Source organism: Hibiscus syriacus, unplaced genomic scaffold (genome assembly GCF_006381635.1).
Source record: "Hibiscus syriacus cultivar Baekdansim isolate YM2019G1 unplaced genomic scaffold, ASM638163v2 tig00116996_pilon, whole genome shotgun sequence".
Taxonomy (NCBI): domain Eukaryota; kingdom Viridiplantae; phylum Streptophyta; class Magnoliopsida; order Malvales; family Malvaceae; genus Hibiscus; species Hibiscus syriacus.
Genome location: NW_024063512.1, coordinates 3,231,051 through 3,258,879, shown reverse-complemented (window position 1 = coordinate 3,258,879; position 27,829 = coordinate 3,231,051). Strand labels below are relative to the sequence as shown.

The window sequence follows — 27,829 nt, the reverse complement described above, 5'->3', positions numbered from 1 at the left end:
CGGGACGAATACTGAACTAAGGTTCGGTGCCCCATGAGGGAATAGATACGAGCTGTGGTGACAGCATTAGTGACAACCTCAATGCACTCACATACCTCTAATCTCAATAATATATATGGGCTATGCAATTGAAATACCGATTTACAGTGAAAGTGATACAAGAAGGTAAGTTTCGTATGTGCATTATATGTTATCGTGCGATAGATACATGTATATTGAAATGTCATGATCCAATTGTAAGTATGAACATTCATAAGTTTATTGTTGCATATTCATTTATTGTCTCACTAAGTCTATGACTTAGCGTGTAAGTGATTTACACGTAGGTACCAAGAATCAGGAAAAGTGGAAATAGAAGTAGCACAGACAGCAATACTACTAAGAGATCAGATCAGAAGTAATTGACAAAGTATGTACTTGGTTATGTATAGAGTGTTGGCATGTAATAAGTTTTAATTACGAATACTCTGATCGATATTGTATTTTATGGTTTTATGTAAATTAATGTGTTTCGTTTTAATGAAAGTTTTAAAAATTCCTGGGATTTTTTATAAGAGTCAAGGTTTTGAAAAGTCAATGTGACACCTCATACTTGTATTCGGGTCGGATATGAGTTAAGGGTGTTACAGAGTGAATCGCAATGCGAAAATGAAAATCGCAACGAGAGAATCGCAATGCGAAATGAAAATCGCAACGAGTGAATCGCAATGCGAAAATGAAAATCGCAACGCGAAACTAATTTTGCGTTGCGATTTTCATTTTCGCATTGCGATTCAATCGTTGTGATTTTCATTTCGCATTGCGGTTCTCTCGTTGCGATAGTCATTTCCGCGTTGCGATAGTCAATTCCGCATTGCGATTGTAACAACCCGGAATAAAATTTAGAGGAAAAAAAATTTAATTAAGTAATTTGGCAAAATTTGAGGATTAAATCGGAAGTTTTCAAAATTGTAGGCCATTTTAGAAGTTAAAGGAAATTCAGGGACCAAGCCCTGCATTACTCCTTTTAGTGTCGGCAGAAAATTTAATATAAACATATGAATGGTTTCCTGTTTTCAAAACAGAAAACAATTGTGAAATTCCTCCTCCCGCACTCTACTTCAAAGCCGATTCCGACGCCGTTCGACGTCCAATCGTAAAATTGAAACCACCGTTGTGTTCATCATCAAGCGAGGAACAAACCCTTCAAATTAATTGAAGTGAAACGCTGCCAAACGTCGGGAATTTTCAGTCAAAGCATCGTCGTTTTTTTTAGCTCTATCGTCGGGAAAAACTTAAATTCATCGCCGATCGTTGTTCCGTTTACGACACCTCCTGCACCATCGTGTTCCTTGTGTCGTTGCGAGTCCGCCGGTGTCAACCTTGTTCGCCGTCGACGGCGGCGCGTGAGGAGGTGGAGCAGTCAAAGATTCGGCCGAGTTGAAATACGAGCTCTCCGCCGTTCAAAAATTTGAACCGATCGTTGTAAGTATCTCGAAATCGCTCAAAATAATTTTTAGAAATTTTTCCAGGAATTTTCCGACACCGTGGCACTGTTCACGCGCCGCACGCGCCGCCGCAGGGAGAGTGAGCTGCTGGAAAACCGATTTGACCAGTTTTGAACCGGTTTGACCGGTTTGACCGGTCTGAACCGGTTTGACCGGTCTGAACCGGGTTGACCCGACCCGACTGTTGACCCGACCCGACCGTTGACCGTTGACCGTTGACTTTCTTTGACTAAAACTTAAAATGGCTTTGACTGACCCTTAAACGACCGTAAATCTTTTCCGAGTATACCTATCCTGATAGTTTTCGACGTGCCAAATCCATTTCCGCAGTTCATTTCGCCAAATTCAAACCCGAAAGTCTCCAAATCGACGGTCAAAGTGGTTGACTTTGACTTTGACCAAGAATCTGAATTTCCGAAAAGTCATACTTTATATTTTTCGACGTCATGATTCCTTTTCCGCAATCCGTTTGGCCAAATTCAGACTCGAAATACCCCAAATTGATAGTCAAACTCGAAAAATGCTTATATACTTAAGAAAACTAGCTTTGAACAATTAAATAGGATTTGGGACTGATAGATTATTATTGTTTGAAGGTACAAGAGACTCTCCGGATCGTTCGACAGCTCAACCCAGCTCTTCTAGATCAGTTAAACCACGTGTGCCAGTATTCACCCGTTCGAAAATTGTAGCAGAGCGTGGTGAAACCAGCAATCAGTAAATTTGCTATTTGAACCTATTGTCGAGGTGTGTTCCCTGCTTATTATTGAACTGTTTTATTGGTTTTAATATGTGGTACACCGAATTCATTGGCTATTGTTTTATGGGTGCACCAATTTAATGTGACAATTTATGGAATATGGCTGCTATCTAATTTTTGTTTTGAAATGGTATATGATTACCATGTTTTTGGATTGTGGTTTATGTCACGGTGCAATTGAATTTTGGAATTGAAATACGATGGAATAGCTCTGATCAAGCTAACTGGGCCTAATGTGACTCTTGAGGGCCCCAAGATGTTTCATTAGGTCGGCTTTCCTTTGTTGTGTGCTTAGGGTAAGCTATATGGACTTATTGACTTGGGCTTAAGGATACAAGCTTCATAGCCTATCCTTAAGTCGGCTTTCTTTTTGCTATGTGCATAAAGTAAGCTATATGGAAAATACTTTTGGGAACTACTGATGGTGTACCAAAAAGGGTTTAAACTATGATTTTCAAAAAGTTAACTCTTTTACGAATTTGTGAGATTTCTGGACTATGATGTACCTATTGTGATTTTATGGAAATGTTGGGACACACTGAGCCTAGCTCACCTTTTGAAATGTTTTCCCCTTTCAGATACTGTTGTTGGGTACGACACTTGGAGGATCAACATATCTCTTGAAGTAAATCAAATTGTAATGTTTTTATCTGGCAAGTTGACTTTATTTTGGTGGCATGGACCTTATTTTAAAGAGAAAATAACCTCAGTGACCAAAAATCTTAGATAATATACGATTTTGACCAACTTTTTTTGGATTTGCGAAAATGACCAACAAAATCGCAATACGATCTCCACTATCACAAATTCACGTTGCATTTCGCATTGCGATAGTTGAAAATCGCGTTGCGTTTTTCCATTTCGCGTTGCGATAGTTGGAGATCGCGTTGCGATTTTCCATTTCGCGTTGTGATAGTTGAAATCGCAACGCGATCTCCATCATCGCAAATTCGCGTTGCATTTCGCGTTGCGATAGTTGAAAATCGCGTTGCGATTTTCCATTTCGCGTTGCGATTTTCCAAATTCGTTGTGATAGTTAAAAAAAAAGATTTTGTTTCTTAAGAATTTTCTCTAAAAAGATAGTATACGCGCGGACGTGTCGAAGACACGTATTACCACGACCACGACCACGACCACGACCACGACCACGACCACGACCACGACCCGACCCGAGACGGACGGCGGCGGCGGTGCGCGAGAGTCCCCCTTGTTCTCTATCACTCAACAATGAAGTGGGAAAGCCAAGCCTTAAATACCATTCCCAATAGTGTTTCCAATACAATGTGGGATTGAACATTACCAACACTTGTTTCCAATACAATGTGATTATTCAGGAAACAATTAACAATCATGCACCTTAAAACAACTGAATCAACAACCAATTACATTAGTATTATACGATTAAATATGTCATAATTAAAAGTCAATCTACAATCAATCGCGATTATTGTAATTTTAAGCAAAACATTCAAAAATAATATCACTATTTAAGGCTCAATCCCACATAGTATTGGGAACAAGTGTTGGTAATGCTCAAATCCCACATAGTATTGGAAACACTATTGGGAATGGTATTTAAGGATTGGCTTTCCCACTTCCTTGTTGAGTGATAGAGAACAAGGGGGACTCTCGCGCGCCGCCGCCGCCGTCCGTCTCGTCTTGGGTCGGGTCGGGTCGTGGTCGTGGTCGTGGTCATGGTAATACGTGTCTTCGACACGTCCGCGCGGATACTACCTTTTTAGAGAAAATTCTTAAGAAACAAAATCTTTTTTTTTAACTATCGCAACGAATTTGGAAAATCGCAACGACAACTGTAGACTATCGCAACGCGAAATGGAAAATCGCAACGCGAATTTCAACTATCGCAACGCGAAATGGAAAATCGCAACGCGACTGTAGACTATCGCAACGCGAAATGGAAAATCGCAACGCGACTGTAGACTATCGCAACGCGAAATGGAAAATCGCAACGCGATTTTCAACTATCGCAACGCGAAATGCAACGCGAATTTGCGATAGTGGAGATCGCAATGCGAATTAGAGATCGCATTGCGATTTTGTTGGTCATTTTCGCAAATCCAAAAAAAGTTGGTCAAAATCGTATATTATCTGGGATTTTTGGTCACTGAGGTTATTTTCTCTATTTTAAAATATCGGATTTTATAATGATAACTCTTTTGCTAATACTGCTCGGTTTATTGTGATATTGAATTTGAAGACGTGTTTTAAATTAAATTATTATTTATTGGTACTATATTTACGAGTTGGATTTTGATAGTATAATTTGTTTATAATTTCATGTTATTTATAATGTGATTTTATATTGATGGAATAACGGTTTCGAAAAATGTCTTTAATAATCATAATGTGATCCACTAGACTTAGTCGAAACGCATAGGCCGGGTCTAGGGGGTTACAGCGATAGTCATTTCCATGTTGCGATAGTCATATTCGCGTTGCGATTTCCGCGTTGCGATAATCAAATGAATGTCTAATAAGTGATAACAACTGAACATATCATAGCAATGTTCAAACTCAAGTTACTAATACATGCCTAACTGAAAATGTTAAAAGTTCACATATAATATACACATAATACAACGTTTTGCATTTAAAAATCACCTAAGTTAACAGTCCCAAAAGGTGAAGCCGGTTGTGATTGGGATTTTGATGAGGATCCATATTTTGGTAGAGGAAAAGATGATTGTGATGGCACTGGTGATCCATATGTCAACCTTGTATGACCACTTTCCTTGCACCGACTACATGTCGATCTCTTCTTCTCTTCACCCTTAGACGGTATACGATCGTGACTTTTTGGTCGCCCAGGTAGCTTTCTGTCCATGGTTGGTGGCAAAACTGTTTTGTAAGTCATCTGGTATGTCCCACTCAGAAGGATGTGGAATAGGGTAGACAATCTCGCCATAAGTCTGTCGATATACTTCTGTAGTGTAGCAATCCATAGCATATGCGCTTGAATCATCTTGGTTTAGATGAAGAGAAACTTTTATAACATGGCCACACGGATAACCATATGTTTTCCATTTCATACAACTACACGTCTTTGCATTTAGATCGACAAGCCCATTTAAGTTATTATTCAGTACTTCAAACAAAGTGTTTGAACATGGTTCAACTCTCCATGACGTTGACTTCACAACACGTTTCGTTATCTTTTTTTCTGTCCATGGTATAACACGATGTTCCAATGTTCCTGTAAATTTAAATAAATAATACTTAGTAAAATATATGATAAGTTACGAATTTAAAGAAATAATACCTGCATGGTTTCTTTTCTTGTAGTACCACTGTTGAATAGAGGCTCGAAAAAACTCCATTAACATAGTAATGGGTAATTTCCGGGAATGACGACTTAGAGCGTTGATTGATTCTGCACCATTAGACGTCATGAAACCATATCTTACTCCAAGTTGATGTACTCTTGACCATCTTTCAAACCCGACATCTTCTAGTGTTTGAGCACACTGAGGCAAAACACGTCTTAAACAGTTTATATGCTTATTAAAATCCACTTCCCGATAAGCTTTTACAGCCTTCCAGTATGTCCATTTGTGATTTTTTATACCAACAGACCTTGATTTTAGATTTCTATACAAATGAACACCACAAAGTCCATGAAAAGCATCTGGGAAACACCTTCTAACAGCGTTGTCAATTGAGTTTGCCCTATCGGATATGGTTGTCAGATTGCTAATAGGACCTATGCAATCCCTAAGATGCCCCATAAACCATGTCCATGAATCAGAGGTTTCAGATTTGCTAACCCCGTAAGCTATTGGCAGTATCCCATTGTTAGCATCCATGGCTACTGCTAATAAGTTTACTCCAAAGTATCGACCTTTTAAATGTGATCCGTCAACTATAATAATTGGGCGCATGCAATTAATAAACGAACGAATCTACAAAATCATATACACAAGAAATATAATCATTTAAATGTGAAATGCATGTAACTAACAAAAATGAGTCAACAAAATTATATTGATTTACTAACCGCAGCACCAATGGCGATAAACAGCAACTCAAAGCGTCCATCTCTATCTGTTTTGATAAGAGTTACCGACCCAGGATTTTTCAGCTTTAAATTGTGACAATAAGCCGACAGTTGGGCAAACGATGCTTCTGGCGACCCCCTCAACAATTCCAAGGCATAACATTTGGCTCTCCAAGCTTGAGAATATGAGATACTAATCTTGAACCGAGCATTCATGTCAGTCATAATTTCATTTCCCCGATATACCCTACCATTAAAAAACATTAACTCGGCTAGAAAACCACCCAACACCTTTTTGTTTGCCTGTCTATGGTGAGGAAAAACTTGGGTTCTTGAACATGTATGTTTATCAATAAAAGTCCTAACTTGAAACATTTCGCAATCTTTTATCCTCTTTGCAATCATATGCCACATATAGTTTTTGTCAATTATACACCTTGTTTCGAAACGATCTTTGCTTGATTTGTTAACTTTTAGTTGATAGCCATCTTCCACACATTTCGTATACAAAGCTATCTTCAAGTCTTCCTTTGTATCAAAACAATCATCTTTCTTGATACGAATAATTTTTGTGTAACAATCAACTGCTATCTTTACCAACTCTTCTTCCGGTATCTGAAGTAATTCTGGCATATTCCAGTTATACTCCCGTGGCATTTTCTTCGGGGACTTTTCTTTGTGGATTTCTTCTTCTTCTTTTTCTTCTTCAGTGTTATATGAATTATAGAATGGATGTTCAACATGTTCATTTACAGTCGTAACTTCCTCCTCATTATCATCAATAACATCTTCCTCGGCAACGGCTGTTTCATCATCAAAATTCGGGTATTGACCAATATCAAAATCATTACACGCAGGGTCTGTTTCTTCTTCTGAAAAATCATCAAAATCCGAGTATTGACCAAGATCAAAGTCCGGGTATTGACCAAGATCAAATTTCGAATACTGACTAGTACTCACAATTTTTTCTATTGGCTCATCATCGTCTAACTGGTCAATACGAAAACTGGAATTTGGTGCTGAAAGTTGATTGGGATTTGGATTAGGGAAAGGTTGTGGGTTTTGAGATTGTGTTTGGTATTGGAAATGTGGTGAAACAATATTTGCTTGGTGATGAAATTGTGGTGGAACCATTAAATTTTGAGCACCATAAACTGGGGTTGAAAAACTTAGTTGACTACTACCCGCTACTGACCCAACTTCACTACTTCTAGGTTCAACAACATACAATGTAACATCATCACTTGAAACACTAATGTAAGCAATGAATCGTTCAACATCTTCATTCTCGGTTAACAAATAAACTTTACTATTTCTCTGATAAGATAGCCTAAATCCACTTAGGGGCTCTAAATTCAATTTATTTGCAACACGTAACATTAGAGTTTCATAAGTTAACTTTTTTAATGACAGTTTTAGTTGAAGATTCATGGGTAAAGGCATATATTGTAAAACACCATGAACATTCTCCCATGACCCTCCAAAACACAAATCTATCCAAACATGATCAACATTAGATAATTTCATTATTGTAAATTAATTTACTAAATAAACGAGCTGCGAAACTAAAACCTATTGCCGAATAGGGAAGGATGTCGTTGGATATAGGAACGGATATCGCCGGAGAGAGTGATAGATGGAGATGGAATGAGTTGCGATTTAGGGATTTAGGTTATGAGTTGTTGCTGCTGCGTAGTTATATACCCAAAACATTTGTGTTGCGAAATTAAAACCTGTTGCGAATTCAGAAATCGAGTTGCGAATTTGAAATTCAGTATTGCGATAGTCAGAATCTCGTTGCGATTTACAGATTCGCATTGCGATTTACGTATTCGCATTGCGATTTACGTATTCGCATTGCGATTTACATAGTCAGAATCGTGTTGCGAATCTGGAAACTGATTTGCGATACCGAAGATCGCGTTGCGAATTATCGATCGCATTGCGATTTAGTTGGTCATTTTGGTAAATCCAAAAAAAATTGGTTAAAATCGTATATTATAAGACATTTTTGGTCACTGAGATTATTTTCTCATTATATATTTGTTTTTTTAACAAGTTGAAAAATATTTATATATTTTCTTTAAAAAAATTAAATTCATAAAAATTATATATTTTTTTACAAAATTGAAAATATAAAAATGTTTAATGAAAGGGTAAAATTTTATTTTAACCTCTGAACTTCATATAAAATTTTAATTATAGATTTTTTTTTGTAAATCTAAAATAGTTTAAAGATAAATTTATAATTTAACATTCGTAGAATTTTTATTATTCAATAACAGAATAAGAATATTTTTTTAAAAAAAATTAAAGGCATTTTAGTCCAAAACATCGATAATCCAATAATATATAAGAAAATGAAGATAATGACATTCTCATTAATATACCTAAAAATTAACTATTGATAATATAAAATTACCAAAAATAATATTTTCAACTAACCAAACGAAAGAATATAGATTCAATTTATATGAAAATCTCACATTCCCCACCCAAACACACTTAATAAATTTTATCAGTAAAACCAAAATAAAACTGATCAAACACGAGATGACAAAACCAAAAGACATATCATGGCTCCATCTTCTTCTTCTTCTTCTTCATCTCCTTGTTCTGCTTCTTTCTCCAAATCTCCTCCTCCACCTCACCAGTCCCCCTTTTTCACTCCTGTAGGTTCCTTTTCACCGAAGAAGGTCACTCTTTTTTTCATTTTCTCTTCTCTTCTTTGAATAATTTTCTTTTGTTCTTGTTTTACGGAACAGATTCATGAATGTGAAAGGGAGGGACAAGAAGATGCTAGCCCAAGAGTAAGCACAGACAGAAGGGTGACCCCAAAGCACCTCCCAACACCGCATCGTGCTAAAACAATCGGAAAATCCAACGCCTGGAAACGTCAGGAGTCTGCTGAATATGGCGATGGTTCTGTTTCTTGCAACAAGTGCAGACCTCACTCTAGGGAGAAGATCTCCGTGGTTCCTTTGGACAACAACAACAACAATAATGGAGTTAACAAACACTCCTTTTCCATGGCAAGTCCTAATGGGATCTTCAAGTCCATCTTCCATTCTTTAACAAGAAAGAGTCCCAAATCAAATGACGCGTCCACACCCAGAGAAGAGCAGTGGAGAATTGCTGTTGCTGAACTCACACACAAGCTTATTCAATCTACAAGAAGGAAAGACGAAGCAGTGCAGGAGGCTTGGAGGTTGAAGCACACCATGGTTGAGCTTGAGAAGAAGCTTAACAAGCTTGAAGTTTACTGTCATAATCTGAAGTCAGGTCTGGATGAATGTAACAGCAATTCTCCTTATAGAATGGGTAAAGCTCATAATATTCATCAACCCAAGAATCAAGATGGGGACATTGGAGCTAATGAGAAAGTGATCCAACAATTCTTGATGTCCGTCTCTGAAGCTAGGTCTTCAATCAGACTTTTAAGTAGATCACTCAGCATACAGTTAAGGCACACGGGCAGCAAAGTTTGCGACAGAATATCTCTGCTATTACAGCCTTATGATTTGAAGGTTTCTCACTCCAAGAACCCCAAAAGCCTTCTCCTTTACATCGAAGCTTTGTTGAACAATGCATTCTTTAAAGATTTCGAGTCCATTGGGTTTCAAAAGAATGCAGTTAACCAATTATTGAACCCCATCGATCGTTGCGAATCAAATTATGGTTCGTTCAATAATTTACAAGGTTTAACATGGGAGGAGGTCTTGAATAAGGGGACCAAGTATTTTAGTGAGGAGTTTAGCAAGTTCTGTGACAGGAAAATGAGTGAAATTGTGGCTATGTTGGGATGGAACAGAGCTTGGCCCGAGCCATTGTTGCAAGCCTTCTTCGTTGCTTCAAAGAGTGTGTGGTTGGTGCACCTTTTGTCCAACTCGGTGCACCCTGCCATACCAATCTTCAGGGTGGACAAAGGGGTAAGATTTGATTCACAATACATGGAGGACATGAGTGGAGAAAGGGCCATTAAATTAGTTCCAAGCATGGTTCGGATCATGATCACACCAGGGTTCTATGTCTATGGCAGTGTAGTTAAATGCAAGGTGATTTGCAGGTACCACAACAACATGGATAGTAGTTTAATTAACAAGGGCTTAACCCCATCTCCTTAGTGTATTAAATTTAGCCAGGCTTGAATCAAAACATTGGATTTGCCTTTTGCACTTTATATTATTCTGGTGCCAGTTATGTTTACGTGAATGGAACAGGCATTAATTATCTGAAGCAGATATGAAAACCCACTGTCACATGTAGATTAGATGCTTATCTTGGGAAGTGTTTTTGGATCTTATATTGTTTGTTTGTTCGATGATATTAGTTAATGGTCAATTCGTTGTCCAAATTTCCAGCCTTGATCCTCAACAATACACTTCAATTGATACTCATAAGCTTCTTTGGATATTATATTGAGATATTGTTAAAGAAATTCTATGATCCTAAATATAAACTATTTTAAGGTGTAAAGGACCACTCAAGTTAATATTTGAAGGACATTGTCTGTAGTGATGATTATTCCCTAGTTTACAACATTTTTGTTATTTTCCTCTTGGCTGTGACTTCGGTTCTGCTTGTCCATACTCCACAGGGTTCAACTTTAAATTGTATCTTAACAGATAACAGGGTGAGCGGTGAGCTTAGATATAATTTATTTTCCTCTTTTTTTTTAAGCTTTTCCTTGAAAGCTGGTCTCTTTTCTCACCCAGCCCAAACTTCTTTCTTGAGTGATAAAACCAAAGCTTCGTTAAAGGTACAATAGTGGATTTAATTAATAGTTGTTTAAGCATGATTAAGAATAGTTTAAAAACAACAATTAAACACACTCGTATTTTGATGTTCCTGTAACTATGAGACGGTGTTGGTGTGCCTTTGTTCCTCATTTCTCTTTTGTTCGTGCAATTAATATTGAGCGAGTGTAGCGTGTTATCGATTCGTTTAATATTGGAAATGACCATTGAACCTCATCAGATGAGATTTACCACGCAGATTTGCTGCACTAAAGCTATATTTATCTCTCATAAAATTATCATTCAACAATGCTCGAGATTAGGCAATTATTTTACAAACTAATCATAAGATCACCAAAGTTAAAGTCCAAGAATTCCGTATGATTCTGAAAGGAAAAAGAGAACACAATTTAACATAATCACTAAGGTCATTTTATAATCATTTCTTCTGCATAAATACATCATAACATAAAATCCCTCACATGTTCGTATTACAATAAACTTTCAGTAACTGAAATTGATGAAAGTACATGACTGAGAAGTCATGGTTCCTCTTCCATCAGAAGCCACCCGTGGTTTGATGGTGTTGACCAGGGTTTCAAATCACGGTCGTGGTCGCATTTTCGGTCATTTCGGTTTATTGTGATTGTGGCCGTCGCGGGCGCTATTGCGGGTGTAGCGGGCAACTCGGACGGCGGCGAAACCGTTATTTCGCGGGAGCTTTACATTTTCGGACCGTGATTTGAAACCCTGGTGTTGACTGAAAAGGGATCAAAGACCAAACTTTTTCTGTTGCCTACGATTTCGTATATCGTGTAGCTCAACAGTTGAAAATATGTTCCGATGATTTCCTTGTTGGTGTTGCTTCCCCACCTCAAGATATAGAATTGCTCAACGTTCCTCAGTGGCTTGATGAATGGTAAACAAGAATTATCTATATGACTTGCCAGAATTCTGTTTTTTTTGTCAACAGTTTGGTAGTGGAGTTCTATTCTATGCGGTGAGATTGACAATCAGATTGTCGAAAACTGGACAGTAAGTGTAAAGTTGCAGGCCTTAATTGCTCATAATTCCGTTATTTTTTTTCTTCTTGATGCCATGAATCCGGAGTAGAAGTGGAATAATATCTGAATTACGTAATTGTTCTTTATCAAAGGAAGCCAAAGTTGGATAAACGATATTAGACAAATTTGGCGCGAGGGAAATAAACGTGCAGATCGTCCGCCTAACATGGCGAGTGAACAAGAGGATGATATAAGCATACTGACAAATCCTCCGAATGATCTAATTCCTTTGTTGATGGCAGATGACAGAGGAGAAGTCACGCTAAGCATGTAGGCTGAAGGCCGTGATAAAATTTCTTGATGTATCAAAAAAGAAAGGAAGCCAAGTTAAAAAACTCATTTTTATTAGATCATGTCATCGAAGTTAAACAGCGTGGCGACAAAAAAACTCAATTACTAAATTAAAGTTTTTTAAACTTAAGTGATTAAAATAGGAATGAGAGTAAAGCTAAGTGATGATCAGTGTACTTTACCCGGGAAAAATAAAGGCTCGTTTTCCTTCATTCTTTGTTTCCTTCACATTTTTCTCCTTTGATTACCCTACGATCTTTCTCTCCGGTTTTTCATTTAACTGGATCGGCTAATCCGAGATTTCAGAAACGATGTCGTATTCAGATTCCGACTCATCCTCCGGCGCTGGTGACTACAAGAATTTCAAGCAAATCAGCCGAGAAAGTAAGTTCGATATCTCTTTGTTTAAAGTTTTTTTTTTCAATCCAGTTTAACGCTCAAACATCAATATTCTGTAATCATTTTGCTAAATCCATCTCGTTGACAATCGTTGGTAGTTTGACTTAGTCATAAAATTTCAACTGAATTATTTTTTCGGAATTAGTTCACCTGTTAAGTTGATTCTCAAGGACTAGTTCCAAAACTAACATTTTTCAGATTTGACTGAAATTTTTGCTTCTTATGAAGTCCTCTTATTTTAATAAAATATTTACTTCAAAAATAATGAAAAATTGGATAAAGAAAAAACGATATCGTGATCTTTTCATAATTAATCTCCGAAGCTGTGTTTATTTCTTTCATTTCTGTATTTTGATATATACAACACCGATAACAAGTGGTGAATGAGAATGACTTCAACATCGAACAGTGCTAACAAAAAGCCAAACATTAGTTCTGTGGCTGTGCTATATGCTGGCATTTTATGCATTCTCATTTTTTTTTTTGTTGCTGATAACTATTTTAAGAATGGTATTTCTGATGTCTAGAGGTGGTGAGACTTTTTGCGTGACCTATGGTTGATTATTTTGTATAAGAGTGTTCCACTATGGAATTATGCATAATAGGAATGAAAAGTTAAAGGCAGTTTCATTTTTGCACTTTGTAGAAGTTTAGGGATGTTTCACCAGTATAGTCAAGGGGAGATGCCTGAACTTAGAAATGTCACTGCCCCTAGGCAAGTGCTTCTATTGAGGAACCTTAGCTTTCTGCCTAGGCTTCGTCTAGTGTTAGCTGTTCTTTGCTTTCCAGGCTATTATATTATTAAAATGCGTTTTAAATTTTATTGCTATTTTCAAGCATTCTTTTAGGGTGATCTTGTTGCTGATAATTTTTGGTGTTTTAACTGATTTCATGTTTTTATTTATGTTTGATATATGTAAAGGATTATTATACGAAATGCTTCGTTTTGCAAATGTGAAGGATTCAAAATCTACATGGAAGGTACTCTAATATTGCTGTGATTCATTTTTGCCATTATTGGCTTGGCTCTGTTTTGTTTCTATTGTGTCTAGTTACTAGAAATTCCATTCTTATTTCTCTTGATTCACAATCTGTTCTAAGCAGGTGCTAATCATGGACAAAGTTACGGTTAAGATAATGTCTTACTGTTGCAAGATGGCTCACATCACATCGGAAGTAGTTTCATGTAATCTATGTGTTTTTGGTCCTCTTAATGGTTGCATAACAATTGGTCTAACTAGGTCTGGGTGTTGAACTAGATCATTATACGCTTGGAATATTAAATTTTGAAGGATTAATTTTGTCCTGCTATCTTAATGATTATGTACTTGTTGTGCAGTGGTAGAAGATATACACAGACGTACGCAGCCATTGCCATCAATGGATGCTATATACTTCATTAAACCAACCAAAGAGAAGTAATGTATCTTCCCTTTACTGAGTTTCAATGGTTAAGGCTTTATCTGGGTTAGGGTGTGTTGAAAGTATTGTTAAAATGGTTTTCAAGTTTGATAACCAACTTTGAAAAAATGATTTTCAAAGTTTGGTAAATGTTTCTTTGAAAATGGTTTTCAAAGTTTGGTAAATGTTTCTTTGAAAAATAGTTTTTCAAAGTTTGGTAGATGTTTGTTGAAAAATGATAATGGGATAATCACAATTAATCCCTAGGCTTTAGGGTATTTACAAGATTAAATCCTTAAGTTTCAACTATAAATACCCTAACTCATTTAGCTTCAAATCCATCCTAAAAATCATTTCTTTCTCCCAATACTAGAGAGTTTTCTTGTGAGTAGTGAGTGTTTTGTAAACACCTGTAAATTTTCTCTCTTAGTAAAAGATCTACAGCAGTCCGGAGACGTAAGCAAATTGGATGAACTCCGTTATCAATTTCGGGTATTATTTTTCCGCTTTTATTTCGTATTCTCACTAATCTGGTTATAGGAAAATTACTCGTACTCGGTTTATTTCCTAACAACTAGCATCAGAGCTTTTGGTTGTGAATTTTGTCAATTTTTTACGATGTTACTATTCATTACTATTCACGTAAATAGTGAATTTCGTGAATAGTAAAAATTTTGTCGGCGATACGAGTTTGTCGACGGAGGTGTTCTAATACACGGTGGTTCGCAAGAATTGTCAGAAACGATCCAAACGAAACTAGATTCGAGTGGGAGCGATGGCTGCAGAGGAAGGGAAGGTGAAAATTGAAAAGTTCGATGGTGCAGACTTTGGCTTTTGAAAGATGCAGATCGAATATTTTTTGTACAAAAAAAAATCTATATCAACCTCTCTCAGGAAAGCAACCAGAGGGCATGAAGAATGAAGACTGGGCTCTTCTCGACATACAAGCCCTCGGAGTTATCCGACTGACGTTATCCTGCAATGTTGCTTTCAACATAGCAAAGGAAAAGACCACGGCGGGTCTTATGGCGGCTCTCTCCAGTATGTATGAGAAGCCATCAGCCTCAAACAAAGTGCACTTGACGAGGCGATTATTCAATTTGCGGATAACGAAAGGGGCATCGATGGCACAACACCTAAATGAACTTAACACAATCACAACCCAGTTGAGTTCAGTGGAAATTGAATTCGATGATGAAGTTCGAGCTTTAATTCTCTTATCATCTCTACCAGACAGTTGGAATGCTACTGTTACAGTAGTTAGCAGCTCTTCGGGAAATAGTAAATTGAAATTCGACGATGTTCGTGATCTGGTACTGAGCGAAGAAATTCGACGGAGAGAATCGGGTGAAGCATTAACCTCCTCAGCCTTGCACACGAAGTCCAGAGGGAGAACTTCAGAAAGAAATTCAAATCGTGGCAGATCGAAATCCAGAAGGGGCAAATCAAGAACAGAAAAGAAAGATTTTACCTGTTATAATTGTGGCAAGAAGGGTCATTTTAAAAGAGATTGTCGAGCACTGAAGAAAGATACCGGTGCATAGGAATCTGCCAACATGACAGAGGAGACAGGTGATGTCATGATTCTAAGCGTCAACACTCTGATTGAATCATGAATCTTGGATTCATGGGCATTTTTCCACTCCACCCCATGCCGAGAAATCATTGAGAACTATGTCAATGGTGATTTTGGAAATGTTCATCTAGCTGATGATGAAACCTTGAAGATCGTCAGAAAAGGAGACATCCGATTAAAGTTGTCAAACCAGACCACCTGGACGTTGAAAGGAGAGACATATTACTGGCCTCAAACACTGAGCGAAGAAATTCGATGGAGAGAATCGGGTGAAGCATCAACCTCCTCAGCCTTGCAAACGGAGTCCAGAGGGAGAACTTCAGAAAGAAATTCAAATCGTGGCAGATCGAAATCCATAAGGGGCAAATCAAGAACAGGAATTAAAGATTTTACCTGTTATAATTGTGACAAGAAGGGTCACTTTAAAAGAGATTGTTGAACACTGAAGAAAGATACTGGTGCACAGGAATCTGCCAACATGACAGAGGAGACAGGTGATGCCATGATTCTAAACGTCAACACTCCGATTGAATCATGGATCTTGGATTCAGGGGCATCTATCCACTCCACCCCATGCCGAGAAATCATGAAGAACTATGTCAATGGTGATTTTGGGAATGTTCATCTAGCTGATGATGAAACCTTGAAGATCGTCGGAAAAGGAAACATCCGATTAAAGTTGTCAAACTAGACCACCTGGACGTTGAAAGGAGTGAGACATATTCATGGCCTCAAAAGAAATTTGATTTCTGTAAGAAAACTTGATGGAGAAGGATATAACACAACCTTTTCAGGTTGTGAATGGAAGATTACCAAAGGAGCACTCGTCATTGCTCGTGGTAAGAAGACCGATACTCTCTATGTAACCTCAAATTTAGAGAATATCATTGCAGTTGCAGATGCTGATGGAAAATCAAACCTATGACACCAAAGACTTGGCCATATGAGCGAGAAAAGGATGAAGACACTTTTATCAAAGGGGAAGTTGCCGGATCTAAAGAATGTAGATGTCGGACTATGCGAGGTTTGCATCTTTGGAAAACAAAAGAAAGTCAGCTTTGCAAAGATTGGTAAGACACACAAGGCTGAAAAGTTAGAGTTGATTCATACTGATGTATGGGGACCATCTCTAGTTCCATCTCTTGCAGACTCCTTATATTATGTCACCTTCATCGATGATTCTACAAGGAATGTGTGGGTTTATTTTCTGAAGAAGAAATCAGAAGTTTTTGATACCTTTAGAAAATGGAAGGCCATGGTGGAAAATGAGACTGGTTTGAAAGTCAAGCGGTTGAGGTCTGACAATGGAGGAGAGTACAAAAATAGAAGATTCAGAGATTTCTGCGCAAACAATGAGATCAAGATGGAGACAAAAGTTCCCATGACACTGCAACATAATGGCGTAGCAGAGCGTATGAACAGAACTCTGAATGAACGTGCCAGAAGCATGAGGATACATGTCGGATTGCCCAAATTTCTATGGGCTGAAGCTATCAACACTGCAGCTTACTTGATCAACCATGGGCCCTCAATTCCTTTGGATGGCAGAATACCAGAGGAAGTTTGGAGCAATAAAGAAATAAACCTTTCACACTTAAAAGTGTTTGGTTGTATTTCTTATGTACACATAGACTCTGCTGAAAGAAGTAAATTTGATGCTAAGTCCAACAAATGTGCCTTTCTTGGTTATGGAGGTGATGAGTTTAGTTACCGTTTTTGGGACTACGAAAATCGGAAGATCATCAAAAGTAGAGATGTCATTTTCAATGAGAACGTGATGTACAAAGACAGGTCAACCATAGAATCAAATAGCTTCAATACTGAAGCTGAAACAAAGGAATTTACTGAGTTCGAGGAGATTTCTGGAAATGATGTTCAGATCAGTCCTGAAGCAGTTCAAGAAGAACCAGTCACACCAGAACTGAGACGTTCCTCCAGAATTCCTAAACCAACCCAACGGTATTCTCCTTCTTTGCACTACTTGTTGCTGACTGACAATGGTAAACCAGAGTGCTATGATGAAGCAATGCAAATGGAGGATTCAGTCAAGTGGGAGTCTTCCATGAAAGATGAGATGGACTTGCTTATGTCAAATCAGACGTGGGAATTAGCTAAATTACCACTAAGCAAGAAAGCGCTCCACAACAAGTGGATTTACAGGATCAAAGAAGAATATGATGAGAGCAAACGCTACAAAGTACGATTGGTTGTCAAAGGTTTTCAGCAAAAGGAAGGTATTGACTACAATGAAATTCTCTCTCCAGTTGTAAAATTGTCTACAATCAGACTGGTGTTGAAAATTGTAGCTGCAGAAAATTTACATCTTGAGCAATTAGATATAAAAACAGCTTTCCTTCATGGTGATTTGAAGGAAGAAATCTATATGAGGCAGCCAGAAGACTTCATAGAGGCAGGAAACAAAAACCTGGTATGCAAGTTGAAGAAGAGCTTGTATGGTTTAAAACAAGCTCCTAGACAATGGTACAAGAAGTTCGATAGCTTCATGGGTAGCAATGGTTTTACCAGATGCCAAGCAGATCATTATTGCTACATCAAGAGATTCGACAATAGCTTCATTATTTTATTGTTGTACGTTGATGACATGCTCGTTGCAGGCTCAGACATGCAAGAGATTATAAACTTGAAGCAAAAATTGTCGAATCAGTTTGCTCTGAAGGATCTGGGCGCTGCAAAGCAGATTCTTGGGATGAGGATCAAGAGAGACACAAAGTCGGGGACTTTGATATTATCACAGGCTGAGTACATCAACAAAATACTTTACAGGTTCAACATGCAAGATGCTAAACCAGTAAATACACCTTTAGGTGTTCATTTCAGACTCTCCAAAGAACAGTCACCAAAGACGGAGGAAGAACGTGCACACATGGTGAAGGTGTCGTATGCCTCAGCAATTGGAAGTCTGATGTATGCCATGGTTTGTACCAGGCCAGATATTGCTCAAGCAGTGGGAGCTGTTAGCAGGTACATGAATAATCCGGGCAAAGTACACTAGGAAGCAGTCAAATGGATCCTCAGATATCTGCGGGGTACCACAAACAAAGTACTTTGTTTCAAATGTGGAGATACGATACTGGCAGGCTATGTAGATGCTGACTTAGCCGGAAATGTTGACATCAGAAGGAATACTACAGGGTATGTCTATACTCTAGGAGGAACCACAGTGAGTTGTGCTTCTCAACTACAGAAGATAGTTGCTCTCTTCACAACTGAAGCAAAATATGTCGCTGTTACGGAAGCCAGCAAGGAGATGATTTGGCTCCAAAGTTTCTTGGAAGAGTTAGGCAAGAAACAAGAAAACAATGTCTTGTATTGCGACAGTCAAAGTGCTATATATCTAGCAAAGAATCCGTCTTTTCATTCCAGGGCAAAGCACATACAATTGCAATATCATTTTATCCGGTCTCTTCTAGAAGATGGGATTTTGAAACTTGAAAAGATCAGTGGAGCTCAAAATCCGGCAGACATGTTGACAAAGACGGTGACTACAGACAAACTGAAGTTGTGTTCAACTTCAGTTGGCATGCTAGAGTAACAAGACTAGAAAAGCTGTTGCATTGATCGAGGTATGAAGGTAGATTAAAATTAGTCTTCAAGTGGGAGATTGTTAAAAGTATTGTTAAAATGGTTTTCAAGTTTGACAACCAACTTTGAAAAAATGGTTTTCAAAGTTTGATAAATGTTTCTTTGAAAAATAGTTTTTCAAAGTTTGGTAGATGTTTGTTGAAAAATGATAATGGGATAATCACAATTAATCCCTAGGCTTTATGGTATTTACAAGATTAAGTCCTTAAGTTTTAACTATAAATGCCCTAGCTCATTTAGCTTCAAAATCATCCCAAAAATCATTTCTTTCTCCCAATACTAGAGAGCTTTCTTGTGAGTAGTGAGTGTTTTGTAAACACCTGTAAATTTTCTCTCTTAATAAAAGATCTGCAGCAGTCTGGAGACATAAGCAAATTGGCTGAACTCCGTTATCAATTTCGGGTATTATTTTTCCGCTTTTATTTCGCATTCTCACTAATCTGGTTATAAGGAAATTACTCGTATTCGGTTTATTTCCTAACAGGATGTCCCCCCCTAACACACCCCTCTATTTTTGGGCCGAATATTTTGTAGCTGAGCACACAGTTTAGTCCATTTTCCTTCCTATTGTTACACTTGTATAACTTTGTATTTACAGGAGCACAGCAAACATGAAACACCATATCCATCATTTTCCCATGTGATGATGACTTTCATAGTTTTGACTACCTTTATCTTAGATGAGCTCATGTCATATTTCTGAAATCAGAGACAAACCTGGCTATATTTTCTAACTAAAAATTTTCCCTTTTAATGATGCTTGCATGAATGTATATTTTTGCACAAGATGTGGTTCTGCTGATAAATTTTAAAAGAACCATTTATGTGAGACTTAACACATAACAGTATATTTCTCTTGAAGTTTTTTCCTCCACCGTTATTTCTGCACTTATTTACTTTTGCAGCATTGTTATGTTCTTTTCAGACATGCCTGGAAGGACACCCTTATATAAGAAGTATGTGCAAGATTTTTACTCGGTATTTGTCCTTACACGTGTGGTTTTATATCCTGAATCCTGAGTATATTGCAGTTTCTGATATATATATTTTTTCTTTTATTTGGTGTGTGGAGAAAGGGCCTTTGTATACTTCAGTTCACCTATTCCAAGAGAACTGATTGCACATATCACGAAGGATTCAAGTCTTGCTGCCTCGATAGGTGCATTGAGTGAGGTTAGGCTTTTGTTCTTCAGATTGGTCATTGCATGAAGCATTGATTGTGCAAATAATCACATTGTTGTCTTATTTTTTCTTTTTTCTCCAATTAATCATTGAGTTGTCAGTTGGTGCTCATTGTTGTTATGCTGAAATATGTAGATGGAGTACTTTGCAATAGACAGCCTGGTATTTTCTTTGGTCACTAAGTTGAATACCGTACAAAAGCTAGAGATAGTCAGAATTAAAGTTGCATAAATTCGATTAAAATAGTGATTTTTAGCCCTTTTTTTCAAATAAAAGGAATATATAATGGACTCACTGATGCCTTCATATCATTTTGAGGATCATTTAATTTAGATTTGCTTGGAACTCGCAGAAAGCATCAAGGTTGCATTTTGAGATGCAAATTTTGGTGAAAAATGAATCTTATAAAGCCTTGTTCATGCTATATCTTGGGAAGGATATGGTTTCTAGTACTTTAACCTTGACTTTTAAGCGTTTTTTTATGTCATAGGATGAAGGTTATATGTTATATTTGTAATTTACCTAGTTGGCTTTTATGAACAAACATAATTTACCTAGTTTTTCTTAATTGATGTTAAAGTGGTAAGTAATGGCTTGTCTGGTTATCAAGCTAACATTTATTTTCTTTAATAAAGAGTTTCATAACTGATAATGGGAAGGCTCTAGAGCACCTTTTTGGCCGCAAGGGTGATGCATGTTTGAATGTGATGGCTACCCACATTGCTACAGTTTTTGCTTCATTAAGGGTATGCAACCTTTTCTGATCTTTATTCTGAAACATTTGGAGCATTTTCTGATGTTTTTTTATCAGGAGTTTCCTTTTGTTCGCTACCGGGCTGCCAAGTCTCTCGATCCAATGACCATGACTACATTTCGTGATCTAATTCCCACCAAGCTCGCAGCTGGAATCTGGAATTGTCTTGTGAAATGCAAATCAATTCCTAACTTCCCTTGGAAGGAAACATGTGAGTTGCTAATCCTTGATAGATCTATAGATCAGCTTTTCATATTTAATATTGGTTGCAGGGTAACGTGATCTGCATTTTCTACTAGTTCTATCTCTGCTTATGGTGGTTGATCTGGTGTTGCTATTTACTAATAAATATGTTCATTTCTTCTTTTGTGCTTGTTTGCTTGTGGAAGAAGCATGCAACTAGGTAAGACAGTAACGGTGAGCAAGAAACATGGCAATTATCACGCTTTTACCCTATATAATAGAGGTGAGAAAGAAATACATATTTCTGCAGCATTCTTTTCCAATGTATTTAGTTTTATAGTGTCCAAAATGCAAAATGTTAATTAATTTATTAATAGATCTCAACGCAATAGATTTATCTACAGAGGTATTATATTTCAAGTGGGTCTAAATCTTTCAATGAGAGATTATTTTGCAATTGTCTTGTTATATAATTGATTCCTACAGGCTACATCTTTCAACAACTAATCCAAAACAGAAGTAAAATGACCATCTTGCAATTTTGCATTTGACATTTTAAGAGTTAATGGCAAAACACATGAATTTGTTTTCCTTTTTTCAGGAGCTTGTTGAAAAACTTGGCAAAGGAGAACTATCAAAGGATGATTGATTATTCTTGCATGAATGATCCTAGTCCATCTTTCCATGGCATATCTCAAGCTGCACCTATACATGAAGCTCCAGTTGCTCATCCCATTAGATCGAGGAGGACACCGACATGGGCTCGGCCTCGCAGCTCAGATGATGGGTATTCATGGACCTGATCATGTCAGTTACCTTTATAGTCGTCATTTTTTCCACTGCTGTGTCGAGCAACTGTGATGTATGACTGTCTTAAGCCATCAATGCCACTGTAGGACTGGCAAGCATGCCTTGTGCTTTCTTATCATTAGTGCTATTTCTATTTCAGTGATTCAATTCTAAGACACTCATCGAGTGATTTCAAGTTCAGCAAACGCATTTTTGTGTTTATAGTAGGTAGAGCTACAAGATTTGAGGTATGAAAATTTTATGATCTTCTTCAAGACCATGAGGTTATATTGTTAAAATGATGGGGCATTTCTAATACTTTTTGTGCTCTCCTAAAAATGTCCATGTACAGCTAAGAGCCTGCCACAAGCTTAGGGGAAAGTTGAATAGAGAAGTTATTTTAGGCTCCACGAGTCTTGATTATCCTCTACAGTTTATCACGGTATTGAATTTCCAACACTAAAATATTCTCATTTCTACTTATTTGTTTAGCTAAATTTGTATTTGTCATGATATGCAGAAAATGAAGCAGCTGACAGCACATGAACTGTCTTTGGATGATCTACAGATATAATAGAAATGTGGCTCCGTGCTCCATTCTGATTTGATTCGTGATCATAGATCTGTGGTGTTATTTCATTTCAATGGTCACATGAAAAAAAAGGCCGCCCCCTCTTGGCCATGCCTCTCCAGAATTCCTCAGCGTCAGAGCTTCATTCTGGGCCATGTATTGTAATTGATGTGCAAGAGGAAGTCACCAAGAAATTCGCCTGTATAAGTGTTGTAATTGATGAGAAATAACTAGTGAATTTTGAAAACCTGAAACATAATTGAAGCCTAACCCATTCTGCTGAAACTTAATTCATCTGGATTTTTCCATATTCAGTTCTCTAGGGTTTGAGTCATTTAATGGAGGGATTCAAATTCAAATTTCTTCTTTTTTACTAAGGAAATGCTTCTCTATCCCGAAATTTTAATATTCTTTCCACGACGCCTGCCTCTTGGAAGCCTCCTCACTATAGTCCAGAACCCAATTAGCTTTCCCCAAAACCCAAACGCTGGAATCAATGATAAGAAATACCAACTTAAATGAGCAAAACGGACCTGGGCCAATTGACCACATACAATAAACTTAAACATTAGGATCCTTTCCATCCTTCAACGGCGGTGAAGAGTTCCATGTCAAAACAGATGGTTATGCTCTAAATTTTAGTAGCATTATACGTAAGGATACAAATGAATTGAGCTTGAATGAATAAGGATGTATTGTAAAAGGTAAGTTTGGTAGTGAGCGAGCTATTTCAGTTAACTCATAATTCTTTTTTTTAAATATTCAGACCGTTTGTAATAATTTAGTTCGATTTCGTTTTTGATTTTTTATATTAATTTTAAATTTATTCTAATAAATGATTTTATTTATATTATTTTTTTTTGCCCAAAGTTTTGTCTTGACTAAATCCGAACATCTATGTCGCAAACTTGACTTTGGTGGGTGAGTCTTCCAATAAGGATTTTCTGCATACACAAAAACTTAAACTTAAGACATTGCTTAATCAATATAAACCTGACTACCACTTAAACCAACATCTATTTGTGATTTTGTTTTATATTATTTATAAAATATAAAATTTAATTTAATTCGTATAATTTCATATTTTAAATTTATGAATTATAAACCGTAAAATATCATTGTTTAGTTCGATTTCTATTTTAGTTTGTTCCATGTTTTCCCACTTCAATCCCTGGTATATCATTTTATAAACATTAATATTTGCATTTTTATTGTATGTATTTTAATGTACACTCCTTTTTTAAACATAAAAAAGAAAACGATAGCGGTGATAATTAATTAAATAATTACTAGTATCGACTGAAATCAAAATTCAATTTGTTTAATTTTTTTTAAAAAAGAATTGACATCAAAGATTACATAAATTGAGACAAGCAAACTTACCTAAACAATTAAACAAGCAGTTGTGGAATCAAATAAATAGATCTGCTTGACATAATCCCTTCACCTAATCTCAATGAAAGCGACATTGCAAGACTTATTCCTGCAATTTCTTAATCAGGTTTCCACCTAACGAACACACTTTTGGCTTTTTTCAGCTTATACATCTTATCAATAAGTTCCATTTGATCCCATAGTTTAAGCATTGTTCTACACTCTAAAGCCTGAAAAGATATATAGTCGTTCATCAGCTGAAGAAGATATGCATTACTGCCCGACATATATGGCATGACAATGAGATATGAAACAATTTGTGTGACTATATTCTCTGATTAAATGACAGATGCAGCTTTCAGTCACTCTCATATGGCCACAAAGTTGACTCTTTTCTGTCGTCTTCTCAAAGTGATTCTTGATTTCTTCAAGGGAACGACATCATGATTCATGCTTACTATTAACAAATCATTATCCCAATTAATAAATCGTTCTAGTGTAAACTTTACAAACCCTTTTAGTTTGTGTTGTTTTTCCTGCTTTTGATTCCTTACTTTATACTGCTAAGATCAACCGTTTTGATTTTACTTTCACTAATTAATAACTTTGAATTAGTAAAGAAGATGGACAAGTTCATCATTAATTCATGATTGTATACGGAGAGAGAGAGCCTTCAATGTTGAAAACAACTGCTCTTATTGATTGATTGTTTCCAACTTGAAGAGAACGAAATCATAATTCACCCTATACTGTCTAGAATTCCTATGGGGAAAGTGATGTAATCCTAATTCCCATCTGCACTTTATTCACTGATATTACTGTGTTATCTTTTAAATATTTTTATATGCATATAGCATGGTTTTCATAGAATATTGGAGTGGGATGTCGATTAGGGGTGAAAAATTCTATTAGAAAAATTATTATTTTTATTTAATTTAATTTGGTTCGTAATTTCATAAATTCGATTTAATTTGATTTTTTTTAAATTTGAACTGATTTATAAAATAGAACACGAATAACTTAAATTTTTTAGTAATTAGTGTATTGATTTTTTAAATTTTAGTTGAATCTCTCAATTCTGTATAATATATATATATCATAGATGATTATAAAAAATTATTTAAATTAGAATCAAATAGTACCATAATATTATAAATATTTACAATTACATTTTAATAAAAACTCGAACAATTCTATTTAATTTTTTAAATAAAATTCAAATTATAAAATATGATTTATCAATTTAACTAACTAAAAAAATTTACTCGACTCAATGGACAAAACCCTCCCGCCCCAGAAGCATGAAAATAATAGAGCAAGGGTTACATCAGATGAGAAATAGTCAAATGAATGGGACCAATCTGTAAAAGTTGCTACTGTCAAACTCAAATTAGATAATTTATCTGTGCCGAGATCTTCTGCTACTATTAGCGCGTTGAAATTTGAAGGCCCGCAGACAGGTAGCTAAGAGTAATTATTCATGGACCTTCACAAATAGCATTGTTTTCATGATTTTCTTTTAGATTTTAGAATCCAGTTTTTTCTTTGATTAACGTCTGCTGGTTAGCCTTCTGCCCCATGTGAGGAATATGAAAGCTTTCGGCAATTTTACTCCAAAATCACTCTTATATGAATTAATTATCTGTCAGGCACCATTTCACCAAATTTTTCCGATCTAGTACCTTTCTGACCATCCGCGCCTTTGCGGAGTTTTATCCAAACTGGCGCCATAGCATGAAAGGCGCGGATACTTATCCGAGTTGGCGCCACGTAATAACAAGCATAGATTGTCATCCGCGCCTTTCATTAGTGGTTCCGAATTTCTCAGCCTTTAAACTCTCACATCGCCTATAAATAACACCTCTTCAACCGTAAACATCACCACATCAATTCCTCCTATATTTGTTTCACCAGTTCTTTCGATCTTTTGTTGTAAAGTAAATTTTTAATATATTATATTTATTTATATATAATTATTTGAAAAAAAATATTGTATTAATTATTTTCAATTATTTTTTGTGGTTGTAAAATTGAAAAGTGGGATCATACATCGAGACATTTTTGCCGATACAGTAACAATATAAAATTATATTATTTAAATTATTGTAAAAATTTTAAATTTTTTATTAGGTTATATTTTAATTCATATATTATATATTTAATTAGGCGTATTTTAGCTATTGTTTTTGCAGATATAAGACTCAATCTTTCAAACTATTAGAATGACATGTATTTCAGCTATTGTTTACTATGATGGAGAAATTCGGGAAGATGAAGTCGGTGTCGTGTTCGTATCAAAATCATTATGTCAAAATATCCTTCAAGAGAAGCATAACTTTTTAGGAGCTGATAATGAAGATTTCAAGGAATGTTCATGTTGTAAGTATTAGAAGAATGTCATCGCTTCAGTACAGATTTCTAGCATTGGTGTTTCCGTTAACTTATACAGTGCTCGAACTATCGAACGATGACGATGTTGCAATGATGGTTGATTCTCAAAATCATTATTCAGGCGTCGATATAGAGATGTATGCGAAATTTGTTGAAGTGTGTGTTGTTTGTGGTATGTCATTATGCTCCCACTATGGGTTTGCTCAACAAGTTTATCAAGTTGATAGCCCAACTACAGTAATGTGTAATGATTTTAACGTTATAATGGGAAATCTGCATCATGGTGCCATCCCATCAAGTTCAATGGGGAGACATTCATCAGCAACTTCTTATGGTCTGTACCGAGGTGGCTCCACAAACAAATCTGTATGGCAACATCGAGTCCAGTTTAATGGGAAGACATTCACCTGCCAATTTCTTTGACCAGAATATGGAGATGTCATCGACGCAACAATCTGTTCAGTACCCATTTGACACGATGCCTTCAAGCTCCAGGGGGAGGCATTCAACCACGAGCTTCTTCGACTTCAATGTCGAGATGCCTTCAAGTTTAAGGGGAAGGCACGCAACTACCAGCTTGTTCGACCTAAATATTGAAAGCGTGGACGAACCCTCATCTCCACTAAAAGAACCTCTTCGTGAGCCAGGTGCGGATAGTGCTGAGACTGAACTATTCGTTCACCCAGAATCACCGCAGTTCAACATAGACTCCGATGATGATGATATAGATGAAGTTTCCAAAAATATGGTACACACTGAACCTCCAGCACACATGTATGAAGTTGACTATGATGCAATGTACGGGCCAAAATTTGCGGATATGCCTAATGTTGGTGACTATGGATTTAAATCATAAGTAAATGATGATGAGTTATATAAAGGAATGGAGTTTTCATGCAAATAAGAAGCGATGATGGCAATTAAGAATTACAATATTCGTAATTATGTTCAGTTCAGAGTCAATCGCTCTACCACCGAAAAGTATGTCTGCCACTGTGTCAAATATGATAACAAATGTAGTTGGGTGGTTAGCGTATCGAATAGGAAGAGGAAAAACAATATATAGGAACTAATGATATACAATGGTCCTCACACATGCTATGCAGGAGGGATTAATTAGGATCATCCCAACTTGGACTTTGACATGATCTGCCAAACCATCATGCCCATGGTAAAATCAAGCTCCCATATAGTTATTGTTGTGTTGATTTCAGCTATACAATCACAGTATGAGTATACCATCTCATACAGGA

The 27,829-nt window shown here is 36.6% G+C and overlaps 2 protein-coding genes across 2 annotated transcripts; both read left to right on the top strand.

The window, feature by feature from the left end:
- The first annotated feature begins 8,838 nt into the window (after positions 1-8,838).
- On the top strand, positions 8,839-10,461 carry LOC120193769 (IRK-interacting protein-like). The gene is made up of 2 exons (XM_039196211.1): positions 8,839-8,934; positions 9,028-10,461. Exons 1-2 carry the CDS (start codon positions 8,839-8,841, stop codon positions 10,384-10,386), a joined length of 1,455 nt encoding a protein of 484 aa, XP_039052142.1. The 3' UTR covers positions 10,387-10,461.
- Positions 10,462-12,560: 2,099 nt separating this feature from the next.
- LOC120193634 (SNARE-interacting protein KEULE-like) lies at positions 12,561-23,081 on the top strand. The gene is made up of 15 exons (XM_039196079.1): positions 12,561-12,737; positions 13,675-13,733; positions 13,857-13,938; positions 14,092-14,170; positions 20,238-20,288; positions 20,409-20,505; positions 20,650-20,676; positions 20,867-20,956; positions 21,150-21,260; positions 21,326-21,541; positions 21,658-21,671; positions 22,053-22,238; positions 22,401-22,488; positions 22,593-22,682; positions 22,761-23,081. Exons 1-15 carry the CDS (start codon positions 12,665-12,667, stop codon positions 22,812-22,814), a joined length of 1,317 nt encoding a protein of 438 aa, XP_039052010.1. The 5' UTR covers positions 12,561-12,664; the 3' UTR covers positions 22,815-23,081.
- Positions 23,082-27,829: the final 4,748 nt, after the last annotated feature.